The sequence below is a fragment of the Lissotriton vulgaris genome, chromosome 6 (genome assembly GCF_964263255.1).
Source record: "Lissotriton vulgaris chromosome 6, aLisVul1.2, whole genome shotgun sequence".
Lineage (NCBI taxonomy): Eukaryota > Metazoa > Chordata > Amphibia > Caudata > Salamandridae > Lissotriton > Lissotriton vulgaris.
This window is the reverse complement of record NC_141694.1, coordinates 975,866,179-975,892,416: the sequence shown is the minus strand read 5'-3', so window position 1 is coordinate 975,892,416 and position 26,238 is coordinate 975,866,179. Positions and strand designations below refer to the sequence as shown.

At 48.9% G+C, this 26,238-nt stretch overlaps 1 protein-coding gene across 7 annotated transcripts in view; it reads right to left on the bottom strand.

Moving 5' to 3' along the window:
* PTPRK (protein tyrosine phosphatase receptor type K) overlaps positions 1-26,238 on the bottom strand; it is a 1,685,403-nt gene that overhangs the window by 498,862 nt on the left and 1,160,303 nt on the right. For all 7 annotated transcript variants that reach the window (XM_086927009.1, XM_086927007.1, XM_086927008.1 and 4 more), the window contains exon 9: positions 1,751-1,860. In XM_086927009.1, coding sequence (XP_086783135.1) covers positions 1,751-1,860 — 110 coding nt within the window. The remainder of the gene's footprint in view (positions 1-1,750; positions 1,861-26,238) is intronic.

Sequence of the window (26,238 nt, the reverse complement as noted above, 5' to 3'; positions counted from 1 at the left end):
ACAAAATAATGCTGACCCCCTAGATAAAGCAGACCGTGTACCGAGCCAAGTAAAAGGCCCAGTCGTCAAGGGCGGTAACAAATGGCGACAAGGCGGTAACAAGGAGGGACTAACAATGAATCAGAAGTCAGCATTTACAAAGGACAATGACACCAGCCAATGAAAGGTATAGGCGGAGAGTGGGCGAGGCTTCCACAACATACTCTACTACAGCATGCCTCACAGTGCGAGTAGCGCATGACCTAAAAAGAAGTGTCGTCGGGCGATAGTGACAAATTTGCACTGAGATTAGAAGACCCCCAAATTACAGCAAATCTAGTTAACGACATGGCCATTGGCAGGCTTGGAGGGCAAATAGCTTAGCAAAACTCAATAATTTGCCCTTGTTGTGCTTTTTTACTCAGGACTGTTCAAGGTGTTTTATCGCTTAAATGTATTAGTTTAGAACAATAATACCAAACAATAAAGTTTTGAGATGAAAAAAACGTATAGTTTAAATTCATTTTAGAATAAACGTAAACTTAAAACTTAAAATGCAAGGTACGCACATCAGAAGGTGAGAGGAACACCAAACTAAAATCAAGCCGCCTACCATTGATCTCAAAATAATAGACACAAAGACAATAAAGCAGGCCTTCATTCTCATGTAAGTCTCCAAGAATCTGAAACCAAGAATGACACCTGATCTGATTTCAATCCTAAAGGCCTTAAAACCCCAATTTCATTTTTCACCTAGCCATTTAGATGTTGTCATAATGTTACACTCCACTCCGTTGTGGCTAGGTCTGTGCTATAAATAAATCGATCAACCAATCTATAATTACATAAATAGCAGAAAATAAATTGGTAATGTACAAATGACAAACACTGAGCCAGTGCATTGCAAATTTCAAGGTGGTGTTAAAAATATATAGATACATCTAACTGGTCAAGTATAAATCCACATGAGCATGTGAAACGTGATTAAAAAAAATGCAAAGAATATGTCTTTATGTTGTCCAAAGTGAAACTCATATGGGGGGGTGGTCAGTGGCATGCGCAGTAAGTTGGTCCCAGTGTGACCGCAGGTGGAGGTAAGGATGTTCTCGACACTCTGACGTGGCACTCTTTGGGAGAATAGAGGAAGTACACATGACAAAAGGAATTCATTGTGTTCTATCCTGATGAATAAAATTTACAACAAAGATGGAGGAAAGTTATTTCAGAAATATTCTAACTTTCCTTAAATTCACAAACCTCCCTGTTTATCAATCCAATCAACGGAAACCTTTGAAAAAGGAACAACTATCTTAGTAGCGTCAGTTTTCTTTATTTCAATTCATAGTACACTCTGTTCAAGTGTATTTTATAAGCCAAAAATCCCACTTTGATCGGACTTCTTTGACGGTTTGTTTTTAAACATGCCCGCTAGGCTACCTTTTGCCTGTACACTGCACTATGCTAATTTTATGGCACCCACAGCTAGGCGATTGACAGCACATTTTATTTCAAGAGCACCTGAAAACCTTGCAAGGAGAACATACACTTGCTTGAAAATCAATACAGGAAACTTATTGCACTTAATCTCTCTTAAGAAATACGTGGGTACTAACGTTCTTGGTAACAAATGGGTTTTTACCGTTAGAGTAATCCAACCGCCCTCTAGCAGTATAAAATATTGTGCTCCTTAAAATTTACTTAAACTCGCGCCATTCTTACAGTCTAGGGGCTAACAAAGAATGACAAGACCTACTATTAATATGTATTTTACCTCGTACTGAGTGATGATACCGTTCGGCTCCAGTGGTTCTTTCCAGTTCAGAAAAATCTTGTCCTCGAATGGAGTCCCTTTCAAAGAGCCTGTTGGCACAAGGCCAGGTACTGCAAAACAAAGCGGTTGGATTAAGCACGTGTAGTTTACTGAGTTCTAAGCTTTTGTTTTTACAAAAGAAACGCTCGCACAAAAAGCTTACCAGACATATGAACAAACCTACCAAAGGACTACTACCACAATGTGACAAGAACTACATTTTGCCACAATTACGAGAGGAGAAAATGATCATAACAGCGGTCTACTTAATATCGGGAGTACGCAACCAGCAGCAGCTCCTCCGTTAAGGCAGAGGAGCGTCACCCCAATGCTCTCTGAGCAGTCCAGAAAGAATAAAAGAATAACACAATGTTATTGCAATTTAATTTTTCAGTACTGAACCAGGGCGGAGCGGGGCTGTGCTATCCAGACTGACAGCAGCAGCCAGAAGGTAGGAGGAGTGGTGGGCACCATGAGTGAGCATGACGGTTTGGCCGGCTGTCTTAGGACGGCCAAACGGTTATGAGCACTTAGCATTTTTTCACTCGGCTATTTTGCACAGCCGGGTGGAGAACAGTCCCAGGCACTTTCTGAGCACCAAACCAGGCCGCTCAGACCAATCACGCTGTCATACTGGTAATACTGTTACAGCAGCGTTGTGATTGGCTTAGAAGAATCTGGGAGCCTGTGTGCTGCCAGGAGTCAGGAACAGAAGAGGACGGAGGACAGGTGGTGGCCATATACAGCCAAGTGATCTTTTCTTTTTTCTTTTCAATCCCCTTCTCCCCCCCCCCCCCCCCCTGACACGCTGCCTCACCACTTCTGGTTCCTAGCAGCCGCCACTGTGCACAACTAGACATTTTCTCTTCCTGGAGATACTGTATTGACATTACAATGCTGCAAAGGGTCCAAAGTAAGAATCAATAGACAAATATATAAATCCAGCAAAGATGGTACAAATCATGCTGAAAGATGTAATTTCTGAAGGTATGCCACAGCAATTAGGCAAATTTTACTTATAAGGTAGACTATACGGACGGAACACCCTGGAAAGCTGGCCCACAACCACTGTGAGCATCTCCACCCATAAGTGCTAATGTAGTCCAGTCAACTAAGGCAGGATGTTGCAGAAGGAAGCTGTGGCATAAATTGTTCTGGCAGCTATGGCCATAAGAGTAATATAAGATGTAATATATCACATCATTTCTTACCTGTCAGTGTAGTTTTGCAGCTTGGAGACTTTCTGGATTCACTATGCTGTGCATTATTCCGCTACGTAGTGGTTGGCTCGAGAATTGTAGTCTTTTTGCTCTTTTTTTCGTGGCCCGGGTGGGCGTAAACATACCACCGTTGTGTGTCCTTCATGACATCGACGGGTTTCCTCCGGAAGCTCCCACCTTTGGTCGCCATCTTCGGATTATTTTTTCTGGTCTTGTGTTATTTTTGTTTTGCCTCTTATTTTCTAAAGTCTTTTTCAGGTTTAATCCCTTTCCTCTGGTCTCCACTTTCTGGCGGAGAAGGGTGGGTTCGCTAGTGAATCCAGAAAGTCTTCAAGCTGCAAAACTACACCGACGGGTAAGAAACTATACGTTTTGCAGCATGAATCTTTCTGGATTTACTATGCTGTGCATAGACTTTGTAACGGTTTGTCCTTATTGTGGTGGTTGGGTCTAAGATGAGCGCTGGTTACTGAATATGTGTTGTAAGACCTTCTGTCCCACTTGCGCTTCTTTGTTCATTTGGATATCTACAAAGTAGTGCTTAGTGAACTTGTGCACTGAAGACAGTGTTGCAGCTTGGCAAATGTCTTGTATTGGTGTGTTAGGTAGAAAAGCAATAGTTCTTCCTTTCTTCCTTGTTGAGTGAGCATGAGCTGCTCCGTGTAACAGTTGTCCTGCTTGCTAGTGGCATAGTTGTATGGTTTGTGCAATCCACTGTGCAATGGTATTTTTGGTAACTGGTCGTCCCAAAAAACTGCTGGCGAAGGAAACAAAGAGCTGCTTTGTCTTTCTGCACTCCTTTGTCCTTTCTATATAGTGCATCACTGTCCTCCTAGCGTCCAGTGTGAGCAACGCCCTTTCTGTGCTTGTGGTTGGTTTTTGGAAAAAACTAGGTATTTGAATTGTTTGATTGATGTGGAACCGAAACACCACCTTTGTCATGAAGTGTGGGTCTGTTCTCATTACAAGCCTATCACTGTGCATATGCAGGTAGGGCTCTTGAAGTGTTAGCGCTGGCAACTCACTTACTCTTTGTAGTGTTGTGATAGCCACTAAGAAGGCCGTCTTTAGCGTGAGCATGTGCAGTGTAGCCTTGTGAATTGGCTCAGATTGTGCCTTCATCAATTGAGTTAGCACTACGTTGAGGTTACGTGCCCGTGCTGGCATTCTGTTTGGAGGTGCTATTCTCTTTGCTCCTTCTAGAAATCTTTTTACTACTAGGGAGGTGAAGAAACTTTTCCCAGTTTCTCCTCTTGTGTAAGCCACTATCGCCGCTAAGTGCACCCTTAGGGATGTGTATCTTAGTTTACTTTGCAGTAGATTTGTTAAGTATTTTAATACTGTTGATTCCTTTGTGATTTTCCTTTGAAGTTTCTCCCTAATGAACCATTCAGAGAATCTTTTCCACTTTGCTACGTAGTATTTCCTTGTGGTAGGTCTTCTTGCCTTCCTGAGCACTGCCATTGTGCTCGTCGGTAATTTGAGGTGTGCAAACTCTAGGTTTTCAGGAGCCATGCCGCTAGGCTGAGGCTCTCTGGCTCTGGGTGTAGCACCCTTCCATTCTGCATTGTTAACAGGTCCCTTCTTTTGGGGAATCTGTGTGCTGGTGCCTGCGCCACTGCTACTATTTGTGAGAACCATGACTATCTGGCCCATTGAGGTGCTATTAGTATCAGCGACATGTTGCTGATCCTGCATTTGCTGAGTACCCTGTGTATCAGTGGTATCGGGGGAAAAGCGCATGCAAATGTCTTTGACCAACTTATCCATAGCGCATTCCCTTGTGACCAATGGTCTGGTTGTCTGGGTGTGAAGTGTTGGCATTTTGCATTTTGGTGTGTTGCACATAGGTCTCTTTGCGGTGTACCCCACTTAGGGAATACTTTCTGTCGATCTCCCATTCGTGGGATGCGGACGTCTGCCTGCTGAGTCTGTCTGCTTCCACATTGTCCTTCCCTGGGAGATGTATTGCTAGTATGTCTATTTCTAGTGGAATGGCCCCTGTCCATATTGCATGAGCTAGCCCTGATAGTGCTACGGATAGTGTTCCTCCTTGTTTGTTGATGTAGAACATGGTTGTGTTGTCTGTTTGGATCAACACCCTGTTTCCGTACAGCTCCTACTGAAAGGCTTTTAAGGCTAGGAATACCGTTTTTAGTTCTAGGTAGTTGATGTGTTTGACCGCATCTTACTGCGACCATAGTCCTCTCACCTTGAGTTTGTTCATGTGCACGCCCCAGCCCAGCTGGGAGGCATCCATCGTGATGGTCACTGTTGGAGTTGGTTGTGTGAATGGCTTCCCCTGTGATATATTTTTCTTGTTCCACCACGCTATTTCCTGATGAACTGCGTGTGCGACAACCACTCTATCTTCCCAACCCCCTGTTGCCTGTGACCATTGCTGCTGCTGTATCGATTCCTGGAATGGTCTCATGCTGAGTCAAATATTTGGGACCAGGTGAATGCATGACGCCATCATTCCCATCAGCTTGCTCATCGTCCTCACTGTCAGAACTTGCCCCTTGCGGTAAAGACGTGTTTCCTTCAGTATCGCCAATGTTCTCTTCCTGTGAGGGAACACTTTGGCCTGTATAGTGTCGATCTCCGCCCCTAAGAATATCTTGATCTGCTCTGGTTCTGTTGACTATTTTTTCCAATGGATAGAGAAACCCAGTTGGGTCAGTGTTTGTACGACCTGCTGATGTGTTGTTTGCAGTGACTGTACGAACTTGCCTTTACAAGCCAGTCATCGAGATAAGGGTATACATGTATTCCTTGCCTTCATAGGTGTGCTGCGACAGCTGCTAGGCATATTGTAAACACCCTTGGTGCGGCTTTGAGCCCGAATGCCAGTACTGTGAACTCGTAATGAATTTGGTTGATCACAAACCTTAGTAGACGTTTGATGGGGATGTGCAAGTACGCGTCCTTTAAATCTATAGTTGCCATGTAATTTGTGGTATTACCTCAGGTAGGGAAGTCATTTTGAAACTTTGAGTCCTTATGAATTTTCTCAAGAACATTAGATCTAGAATAGGTCTTAGTGTTTCGTCCACCTTTGCCAGGAAGTAAGTGGAGTAAACCCCCCTTGTTCCTTTGGTTGTGCGGCATGATCTCCATCGCCTCCATCGCCTCCTTGCTGAGCAGTTCCTGCGCCTCTAGTCGCAAGAGCGAACGTTTTTGCTGAGTGTGCCTTGTTTCTTGGTTTTCTGTTTGGAGGTTGTATTTGTAGCTTCATACAGTATCCGTATTGTATGATGTTTAGTATCCATTTGTCTGTTGTGACCTTCCTCCATTCCTGGATGAAGTCTCTTATTCTTCCTCCTACTGGTGTTGTGTGTTTGAGGTAGTTTGTTGCAGTACGCCTGGTCCTTGTCTTTTTATATGTCCTTCCGCCCACCCTGAGGTATTGTAAGGGTGGGCGTTTGCTTTATTTTGAAGTCACTTGGGGGTAGGCTGCTGGCCTCCTTTCAGTGTCTGGCACCGTCCGTTTGAGCGCCCTCGAAAGGACTGGCCCCGGGGCTGGTACTGCCAGTTCTGCCCATCCTGCTGTTGCTGGCCCTGGTTGTTCCCTTGGTAGCTTTTCTGGAACGTTTGGTGCTATGTAGTAGACACATTGCCACCCCTACTACCTGGTCTTCTAGCGGGTGTACCCCTTTCTCATCCCTCTGAACTGCAGTGCCCTCCATTGACCTGGCTTTTTCGTTGTCCTTTTTTCGAGCTGGGTTAACTTGTCGTCAACTGGTGTACCAAACAGTTGTTCACCGTTAAAAGGTCCGTTCAGGATGTTGTTCTGTTCTGGCTTGAAACCTGATATTCTAAGCCATGCGTGTCTCCTCTCGGTCACTCCGATCATCATTTGTCTGCTCGACGTGTCCGCAGCATCCAAGGCCGATATAAAACATGTATTTGCCATGTTCTTGCCTTCTTCTCCCAGGTAAGCTGCCCTTTGTTGGTACTGGTCTGGTAGATGCTTCAGGAGTTGTCCCACTTCCTCCCAGTGCTGGTATGCCTGCCTGTTGATTAGGCCGTTTGAGTTTGCGATGAGCCATTGAATTGCCGCACTCCGTTCCACCTTTCTCCCTACAAGGTCCATCCTTCTACTCTCCTTGTCTGGAGGTTGTCCGGCATTTGTGGGTACATTGGCCCTTTCCCTAGCCGTTGTTGTGATAATGGAATCAGCTGGCACTGACCCCTGGATGTAAGCAGTGTTCTTTGAGGAATGCTTATACTTTTGCTTCATTTTTGGAGTTACTGCTTTGCATACTGCTGGTTCTTTAGGTTTAAAGTATTTTATTCAGCACGACACATAAAGACAGACAAATGATACAAAAGACATAGCAGGGCGCAGTGCCAGAGTTCAAAAGCGGCAGCAACAAGTAACACCCTGTGAAGTCTGATCACTCAATAGCAGAAGACAAATGTCGCCTCAATGTGCCATGACATTTTCAACAACCCCCCCCCCCAAACTGCCCCCCCAACTCCCAACCACCCCTCGCCCACCCCTCTCCCCACCCCTCGTCCAGTGCACAGTTCCTGAATCGCGACACACATCAGAGCCTCAGTATCAAAGATGACCAGTCCATAGGGAGATCATGAAACGGAGCCCTCCGGAATCGGGAGCCTGAGAAGGCGGAGATACTTGGGACAGGTGAGCTCCCGAAATTCAGTAAGCAACAGGGAGTGAAAGGGCTGCCAGAGTTCTCTAAACTGATCCACATCCCCCGCCACTGTAAGAGACATTTTCTCCATACCCAACACGTGCCACAATCTGTGAAGCCAGCCAGTGATAGACGGGATCGTGGCCGTGTGCCAGTGTATTAAAATGTTCTGGACAGCGGAACCCAAGGCTATCGCTATCTGTCTGCCCCTGCGAGATCGAAGGGGGTACATTAGATCGTTCGGAAGCCCCAACAGAGTGTAGGCAGGGAAGCGGGGCAGTTCAATTTCGAAGCTAGAATCAATTTCATCCAGCACTTCCCTCCAGTAAGGCTCCAGAAGCGGGCAGTCCCAAAGTATGTGAGTGAGAGTACCTCGGAGCCCACATCCTCTCCAGCATGTATCATCCTTACTGCGATCAAACTCTCGCACTCGTTCAGGCGTGTAATACCAGTAGGTAGAAACTTTCGTTAGTGTATCTGTGAGCCCCATGTGATAAGCTGAATGCCTCGCTCTGTATGATATGTGTTCCCATTCTTTATGGCTTAGTGTCCTCCCCAACTCCCGTTCCCATCGCTCCCTCCCGGGGTGATAAAGGTGTGTCGCTGGTGGCTGCAGTAGTTTATACAAATCAGAGATCAGTTTGGAGTCCGAAGTCCGCGTCATGAGCCAATGTTCATAGGGGAGAAAAGGCCGGTCGGCCGCTCCTCTCACCTGCGGCTGAAGAGCCCAGTGGCGAGCCTGCATATAATGAAGGCGCTCCGTCTCCGGAAGCGAAAACTCTTGACGGAGTTGGAGAAAGGGGTGAACCCCCTCCGGGCCATATAGGTGACATAAGGCCCTACATCCCGCCTGACGCCATTCCGTAAAAGCCCCCTTTTCCATCCCCGGGGTGAAGTCCGGGTTGTCCACCAGCGGGGTGAGTGGAGACGGAAACGTGGTAAGACCGCGCAGAACGCCAGTAGCGTCCCACACTCGCAGAGGCACTCTCGTGACAAAGGAGGCGTAGAGGTTTTTAGGCCGGTGTGGGCGACGCAGGAAAGGGATCTCCTGCAAGGGCCTCCCCGCTACCGACTGATCCTGAAAAAGCCAATGCTTGTCAGATTCCCATTTACTCCACTCTACAAGGTAGCGCAATTGAGCAGCTTGAAAGTACTTGCGGAAGTCAGGGATACCCAACCCACCAGCCTCTGGGGCCAGCAACGAGAGGGCTCGACGCATCCTAGGCTTCTTACCCTGCCAGATAAACCGAGATACGTCCGCCTGGAGCTGTGAGATCCATCCCACTGGTGGTTGGAGCGGCAGGGGCCGAAAAAGGTATAGTACCTGAGGCAACACCGTCATCTTGACAGCAGCTATCCTGCCAAGCCAGGAAAGAATGCCTCGGTTCCACCGGCTCAACTCCTCCCTAATCTTGGCACCTAGAATCCGGTAGTTCGCTGACACCATGGCCGGCAAGGTAGGGGCAATCTGGATCCCCAGATACGGCACCGCTCCCGAGGACCAGAGCATAGGGAACCGCTGCTGCAGATACGACCTAGTGTCCGGTTCGAGGGAGACATCCAGCGCCACCGATTTCCCCATGTTCATCTTGAACCCGGACACGATGCCAAAAGAGGCCAATTCCTCCATACACGCAGGCAGGGCCACGCGAGGCCGGTCAATGGTCAAAATAACATCGTCAGCGTAGAGGCTAATAGCGTGTTCAAAGCCCCCCATTCGGATGCCAGTCACCATTGGGTTATCCCGCATCCGCTGGGCCAATGGCTCCATGTACAGCGCGAAAAGCAGAGGCGAGAGCGGGCAGCCCTGCCTGGTGCCCCGTTCAATACTAAAAGAGGCTGAGGCACACCCATTGACCCGGACCACCGCTGACAGGCGATTGTAGCAATTGAGAATCATGGAGCGGAATTTCTCTCCGATACCCGCTTTAAGCAGCACTCGTTCCAGGTAAGGCCAGTGGACGCGGTCAAATGCCTTCTCCGCATCCACTGCTAACAGCATCCGCTCCCCAGGAATCCGAGATGCTTTCTCCAGCAAATGGACTACACGTTTCGTATTGTCCACCGTCTGTCGTCCGGGGACAAAACCCGCTTGATCGGGATCGACCAGTCCGGGTAGGTGGAGAGCCAGTCTAGCTGCTAGAATCCCTGTATATAACTTCAGGTCAATATCCAAAAGGGAGATGGGCCTATACGATCCGCACTTTGTCGGATCTTTACCGGGCTTAGGGATTACCGAGATGGTGGCTCGAAGCAGATCAGGTGGAATGGCCCCATGCTCCGCAAAGGAGTTGAACAGACGCGTCAGGATGGGAGCCAGCGTAGTGCAGAACGTTTTGTAAAATAGTGCAATGTAGCCGTCCGGCCCTGGTGCCTTACCATGCTTGAGTCTGGCAATAGCGGAGATCACCTCCTCAACCCGGATATCTCTGTCTAAGTGGTCCGCCTGTACCGGCTCTAGGGAGGGCAAGTCAACCGAGCCCAAATATGCATCCAGGGCCTCCTCATTCGGGGGAGTTCCTGAATAGAGATCTTCATAAAACCCGCGGAAGACAGCCGCAATCTGCGCGTCATCAGTCTCCAGTCGCCCCGATGGGTCAGTGATTCCTTTGACAAGCTGAGATTGCCTCGCCGCTCGGAGCCTATTTGCCAATAACCGGCCACACCGGTCCCCACCGGTGTAAAAGGTGTGCCGCAGCCGTAACGCTGCATACTCGGCCCGGTCAAAATCCAGGGCTGTCAGAAGCTTCCGGGCCTCCTTGAGCTGCCGCCAAATTCGAGGAGCCCCCGTCCTGCGGTGGATCTGTTTCAGCTCTCTCACCCGATCTGTAAGTTCCTCTCTTTTGGCCTGCCGCGCCCTATTCTCTGCCGATGAGATCGCAATGAATTCCCCTCTGACAACCGCCTTCAAGGCCGCCCACTGCGTAGCCCGACTAGTGTCAGTGTTGTCATTATGAGACTGAAATTCTTTAATCACCGTCTCAATGCGAGCCACTACCTCCTTCCTGTGCAACAGCGTGTCACGAAGGCGCCATGTCCGAGGGCGAGGGGCCGTCGGAGGCATATCAAGCAGAACCTCAACAGGAGCATGGTCCGAAAGGGAGATCACCCCCATCTCCGCTCCCGAGGCTAGCGCCTTTACTGGGGAGGTAACCAAAAGGTAGTCTAACCGCGCATACGTCTTGTGCGCGTGGGAGAAATATAAATAATCCCTATCATTCGGGTGTAGCTGTCTCCATAAGTCAAGGAGGTCCACCTCCGCGAGCTGAGCTCTGCGGTCCGCAGAGAGTTCCCCGACCTGGGGGGAGCGCTGCGCCGACCTATCCAGTGCGGAGTCAAAGACAATATTAAAGTCCCCCCCGAGTATGATATGCCTATCTTGCGTAGCAGAGACCTCTTCGATCGCCGCCTGCAGAAAGCGGTCCTGCCGCTCATTGGGACTGTATAAGGACCCGATTGTAAACGGAAGACCCCCTATCCTAAACCGATAAGCCAGCAGTCGACCCTTTTGTTCAGTGAATTTGTGAAGAATTTCCCCTTTGAAGTGGCGCGCCACCAGAATCGCCACCCCGGCCGTTTTAGCGGTGCAAGAGGAAAAAAATTGTGTAGGGAACTTGTGGGACTTGAGTCTGTGTGTGTCCTGTGAAAGCAAGTGCGTCTCCTGTAAGAGACAAATGTCTGCCTGTGTGTTCTCTAAGAGCGAGAGGACTGCCCGCCTCTTGACAGGATTATTCAAACCCCGAACATTCAGGGTCACCACCTTACATGTGGTGGGAGGCATGGACAACAGTGGAGCAAAAAGCAGCAGGGTCCCCCGTCAGCCAGATTGGGAGGACAAAGGCCAAACACGGCACAGGGCGCAGTAGAGCATAAAGCAACACACAGAGGCATGAGAAGCAGTCCGTGCCATGCAAACCAGTGAGCACACCATCCAGCCACCGACCCACCGCCCTCGAAATGCATCGCACCAAATGCCCCCTGCCCCCCCAAGTCACACGGAAGCCACGAAGACAAGTCAAGCCATAGGCGCTGTAGCTCAGAGGAAGCAACCCAAAATGTACGGACACTGCCAAGGTAACCAGAAACCTCATTGTGCACTGGACGACCCCCCCTCCCCACTGCCAACTCCCGGATCCCCCCCTCCTACCCCAACCCCCCCAACTCCCCTGAACCCCCCCAACTGAACCCCGGTCTCCCCACCCACCCTCCTTCATCCAGTCCCCTCCCACAACTGAGACCAGATCAACAACTTCAAACACCCCTCCCTCCTCCCCCCCAAAAAACTGTAGACCCATTGTCCCAGTCCGGTCCTTATCGGACAAGCCTGCGGAAAGTCAAAAAAAAGTGGACGTCCAGCCACCTCGCACCCCTCCGCTCCCCCCACCCCCCCCAGAACCCTCAAACCTGCAGCTCCATCATATCGATGTCGATCTCCCCCCGGAGTTCACTTAAGCTGTGAGCGCCACCTCCGTTGCACTGGCAGTTCCATTTTCGTCCTGCACTGCTGGGCCCGACTCCGCCTGGGCCGCAGGAGAACCCGGCTCCGTCATGGGAGCAGACGATCGTCGGCCGGGGATTGTCTGCCATCCGTCTCTGGTGATACGGCTCCTGTGTGGCGTGTGAGCTCCGTCCTCAGTGGCAGTAATCCCCAACACACCACACGTATCCTGAAGAGAACGCAACTGGTGCAAGGTCCCATTCCACCTAACGATGAGCCGGAAGGGATGTCCCCAGGAATACTGAGTGCCATGCTCCCTGAGAAAGTCGGTCGCAATTTTAAAAGCTTTGCGCTTTTGCAGAGTGGACGCCGCTAGGTCTTGATAGAGCGCTACCCGATGGCCTCTGAACTCCAGGGAGGGTCTCCTCCGAGCCTCCCTCAGGATTCGTTCCTTCAAGGGATAGTCCGGCAGGAAAGCCAAGATATCGGGCGGAGGCGCAGAAGTCCGGCGTTGCAGGCCCACCCTGTGTGCTCTGTCAATTCGGATAGTGAAATCAGCCGGTTCCCCCAGCACCTCTCTGAACAGCTCGCCAAGGTAGGCCGCCACATCCTCCCCCTCTTCTCGGGACGGAATGCCCCGGACGCGGATGTTGTTTCTCCTGGAGCGATTTTCAAGGTCCTCCGTGTGCGTTTTCAGGTCAAGGTGCTGTTCCCGGAGTCGGATGACCTCCTGCTGCAATTGCGCGATTTCCTCGTCCCTGGCATGGCCCGCGTCTTCCACCGTGGACACTCTGTCACCTAAACCGTCCACTTCCCTCCGTATCTCTCGGACCTCACCTGCGACCTCCTGTTTGAGCGTCTGAAAGTCGTCCCTCAATGAGCTGAAGAGGGACTCCAGGAAGGACCTCGTGACCGGGGGTTCTCCTCCATTCGCTCCTTGGGCGGTACTCGGGTGGGGTGGGGATGGCTGACCCCGGTCCTGTCTCGCAGCGCTCCGGTGCAACATCTCCGGCAACGTGCGATCTCCCTTCCGATTCCCTCTGTTATTTGACATGCTAGCCACCGAAATTTCCCTCTTGGAAGCTCTGCAGTTCACTCTGGGAGCAACGTAGGAGCCGGGCTGATGATCTGCCACTCCGTCCCCCAATGGCCTATGGGGCCGGGATGCCCCACTGATCAGCGGTCTGCTCCCTCACTGACTGGCCACTGTCCAGTCCCCTAGCTCCACTCCGTCTGGCAGCGCACCTTCCTCTCGCGCCACAAGCCCTGCGGCCTCGGCCTCGGCGTCACCAGTGCCAATGTGGGATCTCCCTCCAAGCTAGGTCTCAGCGGGCCTTCGGGGACCACGTGGGGGCTGCGACAACGCCCGGTCTATCTCCACCTTGTCCCACAGTCAGACCCAAGATGCCACAAAGGGGTCCGTTCCAGTGCCAGACCGGTGGTTAGGTGCAGTGGAGGCCCGAGACTCGATAGCCCTGCCCCCAGGCCCCCGCGGTTCCAGGGGATGTCGGCCGTAACTCTCCTCCCCAGGGGCCCTCCGTTGTCGGACTCACCGCAGGGTCTCCGTCGGTCAGGGGATCTGCTCCCAGCTCTACCGTCTCGACCGGCAGGCCGGTGGCTCACCGCTACGCAGCGTCTTCGAGGCCCGGGGCACAGGCCAAAGCCCCGGCCTCGCGTAGCAGGGGGCCCCCAAGACCGGCACCTCCGTTCCAGCCGATCCACGCTCCGGGAGGGCGCCGCAGGGCTAGGCAGGACCATCCAGGCCCGGCAGGCAAAACCCACAGTTCGTTACTGCCCGCCCAGAGGCCGCTAGGGTAGGCGAGGCCCAGGACTCAGGCCCGAGCCCCGGCCTTGCGTGAAGACTGATGCCGGCCCGATGTCGGACTCTCTGCGGCCCCGGATCAGGCAACTCCGGTGCCGACCCCCACAGCACACTTTCCTAATGCGAGTCCTATTGGCTATGGCAATGCTTGTTGGTAGCAAGCAAGAACAGTGCTGTTGTGGTGCTGAGTGATGATGTGGTTGGGCTGAGTGATGTGGTGGTGTCCCCGAGTGATGTGGTGGTGTCCCCGAGTGATGTGGTGGTGTCCCCGAGTGATGTGGTGGTGTCCCCGAGTGATATGGTGGTGTCTCCGAGTGATGTGGTGGTGTCTCCGAGTGATGTGGTGGTGTCTCCGAGTGATGTGGTGGTGTCTCCGAGTGATGTGGTGGTGTCCCCGAGTGATGTGGTGGTGTCCCCGAGTGATGTGGTGGTGTCCCCGAGTGATGTGGTGGTGTCCCCGAGTGATGTGGTGGTGTCCCCGAGTGATGTGGTGGTGTCCCCGAGTGATGTGGTGGTGCCCCCGAGTGATGTGGTGGTGCCCCCGAGTGATGTGGTGGTGCCCCCGAGTGAAGTGGTGGTGTCCCCGAGTGAAGTGGTGGTGTCCCCGAGTGATGTGGTGGTGCCCCAGAGTGATGTGGTGGTGCCCCCGAGTGATGTGGTGGTGCCCCCGAGTGATGTTGTGGGGCCCCCCGAGTGATGTGGTGGGGCCCCCCGAGTGATGTGGTGGGGCCCCCCGAGTGATGTGGTGGGGCCCCCCGAGTGATGTGGTGGGGCCTCCCGAGTGATGTGGTGGGGCCCCCGAGTGATGTGGTGGGGCCCCCGAGTGATGTGGTGGGGCCCCCGAGTGATGTGGTGGGGCCCTCGAGTGATGTGGTGGTGCACCTGAGTGGTGCCCCTGAGTGATGTAGTGTTGTGCCCCTGAGTGATGTGGTGGTGTCCCTGAGTGATGTGGTGGTGTCCCTGACTGGTGCCCCTGAGTGATGTAGCGGTGTCCCTGAGCGATGTGGTGGTGTCCCTGAGTGATGTGGTGGTGCCACTGAGTGATGTGGTGGTGCCACTGAGTGATGTGGTGGTGCCCCTGAGTGATATGGTGGTGTCCCCAAGTGATATGGTGGTGTCCCTATATTTTTTTTCAATAAATTTTAAAGGTTTTGTAAATGCTAATTCTATTAGCGGATAACCTTTATATATGTTATTATCCTTCTGGGACCACCTGAGCAGCCATCTTGTTTCTCAGGGGAAGTGAGGCACAAGAGAGCACAAAACAAGAGTGGAAAACGCGAAAAGGAGACAGGGTTGAGACCCCTGACCCCCTAGCCCTTCTCAGGGTGTCCCAGAAGGACCACCAAGTGCAAACAAAATTATTATTTATTTTTTTTAAATCTAGGTGTACGCGCACGGTACGCATGCCGTATGCGTACGTGTGAGTACCCCGCGATTTTTTTGAAATTTTTCTTTTTTTTGCCCTTGGGGGTCCTTTTGGGACCCCCTGAGAAGGGCTAGAGGGTCTCTATCCTGCCCCCTTTTCGTGTTTTCCACTCTTGTTTTGGGCTCTCTTGTGCCTCAGTTCTCCTGAAAAACAAGATGGTGGCCAACACTTCCTGGTTTGGACAGTTTGGAATGTTGACAGCCAATCACAAACTCGGTCGTGCACGTAAGGGTACGTGCACGTACGCGTACCGTACGCGTACGGTGCACGTACGGTGAGCGCATATAGATATATAATTTGCTCAAATTCAATTTTCTCAACAACTACTGCAGGGATTTTCACCCAAATATAGAAAAGGCACTACTGCATACCTGTACCTACCATTTTGCCAAGTTTGGTGTAATTCCGTTCAGCCGTTCGGGCTGTAGCTGTGTCTAAAGGTCCCTATGGAAATTAACATGGGGAAAACACGTTTTGGGACCCCCCTTTCGGCCCCCTCTTGATGAATCCTCCCGAAACTTTCAGGGAAGGAGCGGAGCTGGCCAAAATTCTGGAAAATTACACACAGGTTCCTCAATCTGTGCCAAAGTTATTCCCAATAGAATGTTGAGCGCATATAGATATATAATTTGCTCATATTCAATTTCTCAACAACTACTGGAGGGATTTTCACCAAATATAGAAAAGGCACTACTGCATACCTGTCGCTACCATTCTGCCAAGTTTGGTGTAATTCCGTTCAGCCGTTCGGGCTGTAGCTGTGTCTAAAGGTCCCATAGAAAATGCCATTTGAAAAATTTCAAATTCAATTTTCTCAAGAACTACTGGAGGGATTTTCACCAAACATACAAAAGGCACTGCGGCATACCAGTCCCTACAATTTTGCCAAATCTGGTGTCATTCCGTTCAGCCGTTCGAGCTATAGCCTTGTCAGAATGTCCCTATGGAAATTAACATGGGGAAAACACGTTTTGGGACCCCCCTTTTTTCTCGGCCCCCGCTTGACGAATCCCCCCGAAGCTTTCAGGAAAGGAGCGAAGCGAGGCAAATTTAAGGAAAATTACAGGCAGATCCCTCAATCGGCGCCAAAGTTATTCCCAATAGAATGTTCGGAATTTCCTATGGTAACTAGGTCCTAACTATATACACCAACTGGCTATCGCCAGTAGGATATATATTAGGATATATATTAGGATATATATATATATATATATATATATATATATATATATATATATATATATATATATATATATATATATATATATATATATATATATATATATATATATATATATATATATATATATATATATATATATATCCTGTCACCACGAAACTCCTTCCGGGCTTCAGCAGACCCCTGGAGAGTGGCGCGCACGCCAGCGGAGTAGTCCGGCAAAATAATCTCTCACAGAAAAGCAGCAAATCGGCTCGCTCTCAGGAATGTCAGATACAGCGATGTTCAGATACCTGTTTATTGATAATAATCAGGTATCTGAACATCGGTGTGTGACATTTCTGAGAGCGAGCCGATTTGCTGCTTTTCTGTGATATATATATATATATATATATATATATATATATATATATATATATATGTGTATAGATATATTACCTATTAGCGGTTGCCAGTAGGTAATTATAGTTAGGAACTTGTTTCCATTGGAAAAGCGTTTTGTCTGCCTATAACTTTGCCGCCGTTTGATGAATCTTCACAAATTTTTCAAACCTTTTGCTACTGTCAGCTCATTTGCAGAGTTGAAAGTTTCAGGCTGATCCGTCAAGAGGGGGCCAAGAAAAAAGGGGGTCCCAAAATGCATTTTCCTATGTATTTTGCATTTTCCAGTGTATTTTTCCATAGGGATCTTGAACACGACTACAGCCTGAACCGCAGAATGGAACTACACCAAATTTGGCAGAAAGCTAGACGTGGGTCCATAAAGCGTGCTTTTTGCGATTTGGTGAGGATCCATTCAGTCGTTTTAGAGATATTTAAGTTTAAAAAAATATAGATATCTGGGGACGCAAATCCTTTCAGTGGACTTGTGGATCCACAGTCCTCATGCTGCAATTTCATTGGATGCCAACACTTCAACCCTGCTGGGAATTAAATGCATTTTTTAAATTCAATTTTGATGCAAATTGGCAGGTGGACCAGCGGATCCGAGGCAAAATTGAAAAGAAAAAAAGTGCGCTCTTATGTGCTTTTTTTCTAGGAAGTCCCTAGGTGGGCTAAATCCTGGGGGCAAGCAGGGTTATTGAGAGAGGTGAAACTGGCTTGGAATATGGTGTACAGTAAGCTCATGGCATGGAGGAGCTTAGGACTACTAACAATGGACGAGTACAAATTTCTCATGGTTGCAAATCCAGTGATGCCTGTTGCATACTTTATCCCCCAAATACACAAAGACAATATCAAGCCTCCAGGACGCCCGATAATATCAGAGTGCAAAAGTATCCCGGAGAATGTGAGCAAGTACTTGGATTTTTTTTCTCCAGGAGTATGTCAATAAGTTACCATCTTTTGTCTTAGACACTGGAGACTTGCTGAGTAAATTAAGGGATATCCAATGGCAACCGGATTTCTTACTGATTTCACTTGATGTTTCCTCCCTTCATACTTCTATTCATCATAGGGACGGACTCAAAGCTGTAAGTACTATCTCAACTGCAGACAGGCTTGCCTCCACGAGCATAGTAGAATGCTGTTGGCCATGATTGACCTGTGTCTCCATAACAACTTTTTCCTTTTTTCCAATCAGGTTTTCCATCAGGTAAGGGGGTGGCGATGGGGGCCTGTTTTTCTCCCAGTTATGCCTGTCTCCACATGGGTTACTGGGAGGAGCGGGTCCTCACGCCATCCTTCCTGACGATAATTTCCACCATGGTCATCAAGTGGCTCCGTTATATTGACGACCTCCAAATAATTTGGAAAGATCTGAGGGTGATGCGGTTTCATTGAAGACTTGAACAATAACACTTTGAATTTTTGGTTCAATAGTCAAATCAGTGAGAAATCAATATGTTTCTTGGATGTGGAAATCTATATTAACAACAGCAAACTGGAAACCAGACTTTTTAGAAAACCGACAGCCGGCAATGCCGTACTTCATTCGTCTAGCCACCGCCCAGCCCATCTAATACGCAGCATCCCATATGGTGAGATGCTGCGTATTAGAAGGATATGCAGCTCAGATCTAGACTGCAGACTAGCACAGAATGAGGGCAGGGCAAGATTTCTGAGGAGGGGGTATCCGTCTGAAGTATTGGACAAAGCCTTGTGTAGAGCCAATACTATGGGAAGACTACGACCTGTAAGACCACTTGAGTATGTATCTTCTACATCACAGGATGAGATCAGACTGATCCTAACGTACAGTAACCAGCATCTGGCAATTCGTAGAATTGTGAGAAAGAACTGGTCTCTTATTTCAAGTGACCCGGTTCTGGGAAAGCAATTATTAACCCTCCTAGTATTACCTATAGAAAGGCTAGGTCTATGCATGACAGTTTGGTTTCCAGTAGCCCTGAAGTCAGAGTAGCAGGAAATTGGCTATCTGGCAGTAAAGGGTTTCTTAAGTGCGCAGTTTGCAAGGCGTGCAAGAATGGAATAAACAAAAGTGAGTACATGATACCCTTTAGTGAGCAACCTGTTTGCATCCAATCAAAATTGACATGCAAAACGGAGTACGGGGTGTATGTGCTGGAGTGTCCGTGTGGCCTATGTTACGTGGGCAGCACGAAGCTGCCGGTACATAAAAGGATACTCCAGCACGTCAGAGCCATTACCAACGGCGACACGGCGTACCCAGTTGCGAGACATTTTGAGGAAACTTCAAATCAGAACCCCGCAGGATTGAAGTATTTTGTAATCGATACTGTTCCTCCACTCAGGAGAGGCGGTGACCGTGAGTCACTCCTACGCAAATTAGAAACAAGAAACATAATTTTGTTCGATTGCAAAATTCCCAACGGTATGAATTCAAGTAAATGTAAATGTAAATGTGTGTATACTTGTAAAGCGCACTGCCGCCCCATCTTGGGGCATCCTGGCGCTGTATACCGCTGTGGAACCCTTCCTGGCTTTCCCTGTGAGATGCCCCCTCCTGGGCACCCCAAGGTGAAGCCAGGCATCCCAGCGCTGTTGGGGCTGTTGTGGAGATTAAGCAAGCTATTGCCGAGAGTTGCAGAGTGGAACCCATGATTAGAGTAGGCACTGAGGCGAGAATTATCGAGTCCGCGGACATTGAGCCCAAGACCCTGTCGCGTCGGGAATTGAACCCTGGTCCCGGGCCTGACCTCTGCTTCAGGGTCTGCCGCTTCTAACCAGTGAGCCACACTTCTCCAGTGAAGATTTTTGTACCTGTTTGTAGGCATTCTTGTTGACTCGAACATCTTTGCTATTATCTGCTCTTCCAACCAATATTCTGTTTTTTTTTTTAACTTTTTCATATATTTAGGTATTGTAATTTTTTGCACTTTTTGTAATTATTTTACACTTTGATTTAGCATAGCGTGTTGATATGTATTTATTTGTGGAGTTTTACACATTTAATTGCACATGATTGCTATTTGCACATTGATTATAGCCCACTTGGGCTGTATTACTTAGGCAAATGCAACTAAATGAATGGACTGATGGGACATAACAGGCATGTTGGTGGAGAATGAACTTAATAGGGTTCTTTGCATTTATCAAACGTGTGCCTGCTTTTTAGATTTATCCTTGGCGAGCTTTTTGTATTGGAATTTTTAGCAGTATCAATTTGAATGAATATGTATATAGGAAGATGACTAAAGTTCATTTTAATTTCTGAACTTATTTAAGATCTTTTTACATGTTTTTATTCATTGTACTTTTGGATATATACATTTTGCTCTGCTATTTATTGTATTTTATATTTATTCTTGTGGTATATTCATTGCATTTACCCATATGTTGTTTTTACCGCAAACAAGGAGACATTAGTCTGTCTTCTGTGTTCATGTAACATTGTCAGCACGCTAGCACTTTAAAAGGTCACTCCGTCTTCTCAGCGATGTCATGTGATCAAGGCCCTTCGCGGGCTTAAACGTGTTATGGCGGATTTGGTGTATGGGCTTTAAATAAATTAATATTTGCACCAGTTGCGGGTACGTCTCGTCTTATGGACCTTTGAAGACGTTGTATGCCATATATATATATATATATATATATATATATATATATATATATATATATATATATATATATATATATATATTATTTATACATACATATATACATATATACACACACATATACATATATTGGGGTAAAACTTACCTTTTACCTTTTTATTATGCATATGCCTCTACCATGCATGCATTTACAACAAAATGTTTTTAAAGCATGCCTGGTCAAAGCATATGCGCAGTAAAGACTTGCATGGTGGTGCCGTGGTCGTTGTAATGGCCGTGTTGTAAAGCCATGCGTGGTAATAGATTCTTATGTGGTTCCCTAATACAACCATGCAGCATTCCTCTTGGTGTTCTACAAGCCTGGAAGGGTTGGGGCGCTGTATGCCCAGGAGAAACTGCAAAATGAGACTTGCACAAAACCCATCTAAAACTCTGAGCCAGTTCAGTCCTCAAACAGTCTTCGTTCCTCCATGCAGGGCCAGCAGAATGGGCTGAAGGTTGCAAATGAGAGAGGTGGGAGAGCATGCTGCAGTTCCACACGACTCTTCCAGGGTCCTATTGAAGGTATCGAATGCAGCAGGCAGGTGGGAAAGTGAACACCTCTCCTGCCTGCTGCCACCCATCTCTGTATTTGTCCACGGAGCCATAGGCTCGGGCAAGAAAAGGAGGAGCCTTTTTTTATTTCAGAGATACATTCGCAAAAAAAACAAGCACTGGCGTTGCCAATAGGTCTCGCAGTAGGAAAGTTGGAGCTATTACAATTGCAAATAACAATGCCTTTTATTTTTTTTTTCATTTTAAAAACATAAAGGGCTTTGTCATTTACAAAAGCAATAGCTCCAACTTTCCTACTGCGAGACCTATTGTGCACTGCACAGTGTGGGTGAAAGTGGCACTGCGCGGGTGTGAGTGGTGCTGTGTGGGTGAAAGTGGCACTGCGTGGGTGTGAGTGGCTTTGCGTGAGTGAGTGAGTGAGTGGCGTTGCGTGGGTGAGTGGCATTGCATGTGTGAGTGGTGTTGCGTGGGTAAGTGGCGTTGTGTGGATGAGTGGCGTTGCGTGGATGAGTGGCGTTGCGTGGATGAGTGACGTTGCGTGTGTGAGTGGTGTTGCGTGGGTGAGTGGCGTTGCGTGGGTGAGTGGCGTTGCGTGGGTGAGTGGCGTTGCGTGGGTGAGTGGCGTTGCATGTGTGAGTGGCGTTGCATGTGTGAGTGGCGTTGCATGTGTGAGTGGCGTTGCATGTGTGAGTGGCGTTGCATGTGAGAGTGGCGTTGCGTGGATGAGTGGGGTTGCGTGGGTGAGTTGCGTTGCGTGTGTGAGTGGCGTTGCGTGGGTGAGTGGCGTTGCGTGGATGAGTGGCGTTGCGTGGGTGAGTGGCGCTGCATGTGTGAGTGGTGTTGCGTGGGTGAGTGGTGTTGCGTGGGTGAGTGGCGTTGCGTGGATGAGTGGCGTTGCGTGGATGAGTGGGGTTGCGTGGATGAGTGGGGTTGCGTGGATGAGTGGGGTTGCGTGGATGAGTGGGGTTGCGTGGATGAGTGGGGTTGCGTGGATGAATGGGGTTGCGTGGATGAATGGGGTTGCGTGGATGAGTGGCGTTGCGTGGATGAGTGGCGTTGCGTGGATGAGTGGCGTTGCGTGGATGAGTGGCGTTGCGTGGATGAGTGGGGTTGAGTGGATGAGTGGGGTTGAGTGGATGAGTGGGGTTGAGTGGATGAGTTGCGTTGCGTGGATGAGTTGCGTTTTGCGTTGCGTGTGTGAGTGGTGTTGCTTGGGTGAGTGGCGTTGCGTGGGTGAGTGTGGTGTTGCGTGGGTGATAGTGGGCTTGCGTGGGTGTGAGTGGCGTTGCGTGTCTGAAAGTGGTGCTTTGTGGTTGAAAGTGGCACAGAGCCTTTGATGTGGCCTGGCGCAGGAGAAATGCTGCTGCTGGGAACAGATGGCCTGGCCGTGAAGCAGGGGGCGGGGCAGCGCTGGGGAAGCCTGTGGGAGGGTGATTGATGCCTTTGATGTGGCGATATTAAACACCCCCCCCCCCCCGTGACGAAGTTAAACAGTGGAAATTCATTGGGAGAGCAGACTAAAAGTCACGTTTAAGGCTGTGATTCGGACCTTTTGAGGAACGCAGAAAGAGGAAGATTCTTCCTCGTGTTGGCATGGATGGGTTAAAAAAATTGTAAACAACTTAAATCTCCGGTTTTAAAGTCAATTTATTAAATTAGCGTGAATACCTACAAAGTGGCCTTTATTTTATTATTTGCAATCCATGCTTACTTTAAAAAAAAAATCCTGATGCAATGCGAGTTTGCTTGATATGATAAAGGTGTAATAGCAAACAGATTTAAAATGCTAGACAAACAAAACGACTTTATGTAGTATTCTGCAGGCCTTCGCCTTCACAACAGATTACCAGCGCATCGCATGCAGCTACGCCCTGCCACACAAGTGAGAAGCCGAGTCATACGTGTCCTTCCATTTACAACAGACAAATGCCGACCAAGTGCCATCTTATAACTACTTGATCATTTTTAAATAATTAAGGCTTCCATCAGGGGTCATTTTACTTGTTATTACATAAATTATTTACACGATAATTAGGAGAATGTACAATAGAAAATCTTCATCTAATTGTTCACTTTAGAGTATTGCAGTTCTGTCGCGTGTCACTGACAGTCCGGTCTCCATGTGCGCGGGTGTCCGGTTACCTGTCCTTTTTCCGCTCCTTGGTCTACATGTCCCTGGTGATCAAATCCCATTATATAAACTTTAACGAGAAATGTGTGCAAGCAATCTGTGTGTTCTTTGTATGGTGGCCTTGTATGTGTTTTAGCTTGAGGGCACACATTGTTTCGTTTGGCGATGGTGGGTCGCAGATATAGGTTGGTGGGTACCACGACTAAGTATCTTTTGACTGCATTGGTAGTTGGGTTTATTCATTTATAAGTAGTTTTACAGAGCGTGAACTAGACATGGGCCAGCTGTGGGTCTTGGGGGGTTGTTTCCTCTCACTGCATGCAAGGCAAGGGAAACTGAGAGTACGGCCGGCCTGCGGCCGGCCATGAATATTTAGGGGAGGAGAAGCCCTAGGGGAGGAGAAGCCCTTTGATGTGCTGGGCTGTATAGAGTGCAGGCATGGTGAAAGGAGATGCGTGGAGGATGGGGGCGGGCTTGGGAAACTGAGAGTACGGCCGGCCATGAATAATTAGGGGAGGAGAAGCCCTTTGATGTGCTGGGCTGGCCCTGAATGCGCGTGCTTGTTCACGTGAACTTCATGAAAACCGCGGGGCTGAAAGCCCTTTGGTTTGACGATGTTTTCGCCACTTGAATTCTCGCTCCGCTCGATGCGCTTGCGCACATCGATAGGTCGCGAGACCTAAAAAGTAAAAGTGTCGACTTTCTACAAAAGTACTACAGCGATTTTTTTGCAAATCTCCAAACAGCAAAATCTGGGCGGTTCTGGCAGTTTCAGTGAAAGATTCAATCACAAATGATTTGAAACAGTGGGGGTCTCTTTACCCAAGTAAGTTTTGACACAAGCACCTACCTTCTTGACATGTCCACAAACAAATCTATGACAGAACGCATTAGACAATGTTTAACACTCACCCAACACCGTTAGCAGATTATTGACAGAGTCTCCAACAGCATTCTATTGCTTCAGTTTTTTTATTTTAATATATATATATATATATATATATCAACAAACACACGGCAACTTCGGTGCACACTCGGGGCATTAGGGGGCTTTGTCATATCCGCAGACGCGTTTCTGGCTTCTGCCTTCATCAGTGCGGAAAAGCCGTCTATGATTAGCAACAGTCTTTTGAACAGTCCTGCCATTTAATAGGTGTATTCTTGGCTAATGAACGGCCCGCGATGGGGCGTCTTCATTTCCGTTGTTTCTTGCCAATCGCAATGTTCATGGCGCACCCATCGTTGAGATTAAATGACAGCTGCATCTGCTGTGACCCTGTGTCCCCTCGCCTGCCGCTCCACACCTGCGAGTGCCTCACGCATTAGAGAGACACTCCTGCTTTGTCTAAGCAACGACCTCACTCGGTCGACAGTATCTGTTAGCAGCGTTTCTGGCAGCCCAAATTAATAGAAAAAACACCATTCCACCCAGGGCCAGCCGAACTCACGGCGGGAGCAACCGAAAAGCGGAGGTGGAACCGCTTAAAAGATCAACAAACACACAGCAACTTCGGTGCACACTCTGTGCATTAGGGGGCTTGGTCATATCCGCAGACGCGTTTCTGGCTTCTGCCTTCATCAGCGCGGAAAAGCCGTCTATGATTAGCCAAAGTCTTTTGAACAGTCCTGCCATTTAATAGGTGTATCCTTGGCCAATGAACGGCCCGCGATGGGGCGTCTTCATTTCCGTTGTTTCTTGCCAATCGCAATGTTCATGGCGCACCCATCGTTGAGATTAAATGACAGCTGCATCTGCTGTGACCCTGTGTCCCCTCGCCTGCCGCTCCACACCTGCGAGTGCCCCACGCATTAGAGAGACACTCCTGCTTTGTCTAAGCAACAACCTCACTCGGTCGACAGTATCTGTTAGCGGCGTTTCTGGCAGCCCAAATTAATAGAAAAAAACACCATTCCACCCAGGGCCAGCCGAACTCACGGCGGGTGCAACCAAAAAGCGGAGGTGGAACTGCTTAAAAGATCAACAAACACACGGCAACTTCAGTGCACACTCGGGGCATTAGGGGGCTTTGTCATATCCGCAGACGCAGATATTCCAGGTCTTTTGGGCCACTCTTGAGCTCTAAACCAATTCCTGTTATAGCCCAGTAGTGTAGGAGAGTAGGGTCTGCTTTCCTATGGTCACCCCACTTTTTGCTTTACTGGTTTTCGACTTAATGTGGCTGTGGGCCTGCTAATCAGACCCACAGCCCAGCTGTTCTCTCTCTAAATTCACTACCATGTACTTTAGGTACATTACCAATTGGATACTGGGTCACCTTATGAGCCCCTGTACAGTGTGCCATAGGTACCCAGGGCATAGGTGCATCCAAGGCCTACCAGGGGCTGCAGCATATCTTTTGCCACCCCTGGCTGGCCATTCAAATCGACACAACTGGCTGATCACTCAGCTGGGGCAAGGTGGTGTAATCACCCCTTGCTTAGATATAGTATACCTATATCTAACCTTCTGTCTGGACACATATAAACCTATAAGTCACTCATACGGCAGGCCTTAACAATCCTGGAGGCAGAGTGCTTGGTTTTATGTGAGATGGTGCTCTAGCAAGAGCTGAGCCTGTCTGCAGCTTTCGGAACCATGTCCTTTAGCTGTTCTGGGATATTGCCATACCATATGCTCTTAAGTGCATTATAATTCTCGCGGTTAGATGCTAACTATGGTTTGGCTTTATCGAAACATGTCGAGTTAGGGGTCATACGAATTGGAATACTACCCCCTCGCCAGTCCTGGCGACGGGGGTAGCATTCCACCCTTCTAGAGGGAGAAGACATGTTGTTCTAACAATTCCCGGTTAAAGTTAACCAGAGCCTCAGCATCACAAAATGGATGCTGCTGACCTCCTGCTGCTGGGAGTCCTTCCAGCGAGGGAGGCTTGGACAATAGGTTTCCTGCTTGGGAGGTGCTAGCACCACCCCAGACAGGACTTTGTGTATTGGGACAGGGAGGGCTGAAAGGATTTAGACACTGCCTGGGTCACACAAGGTGTCCCATGCATAGTCCAGTTCAAACCG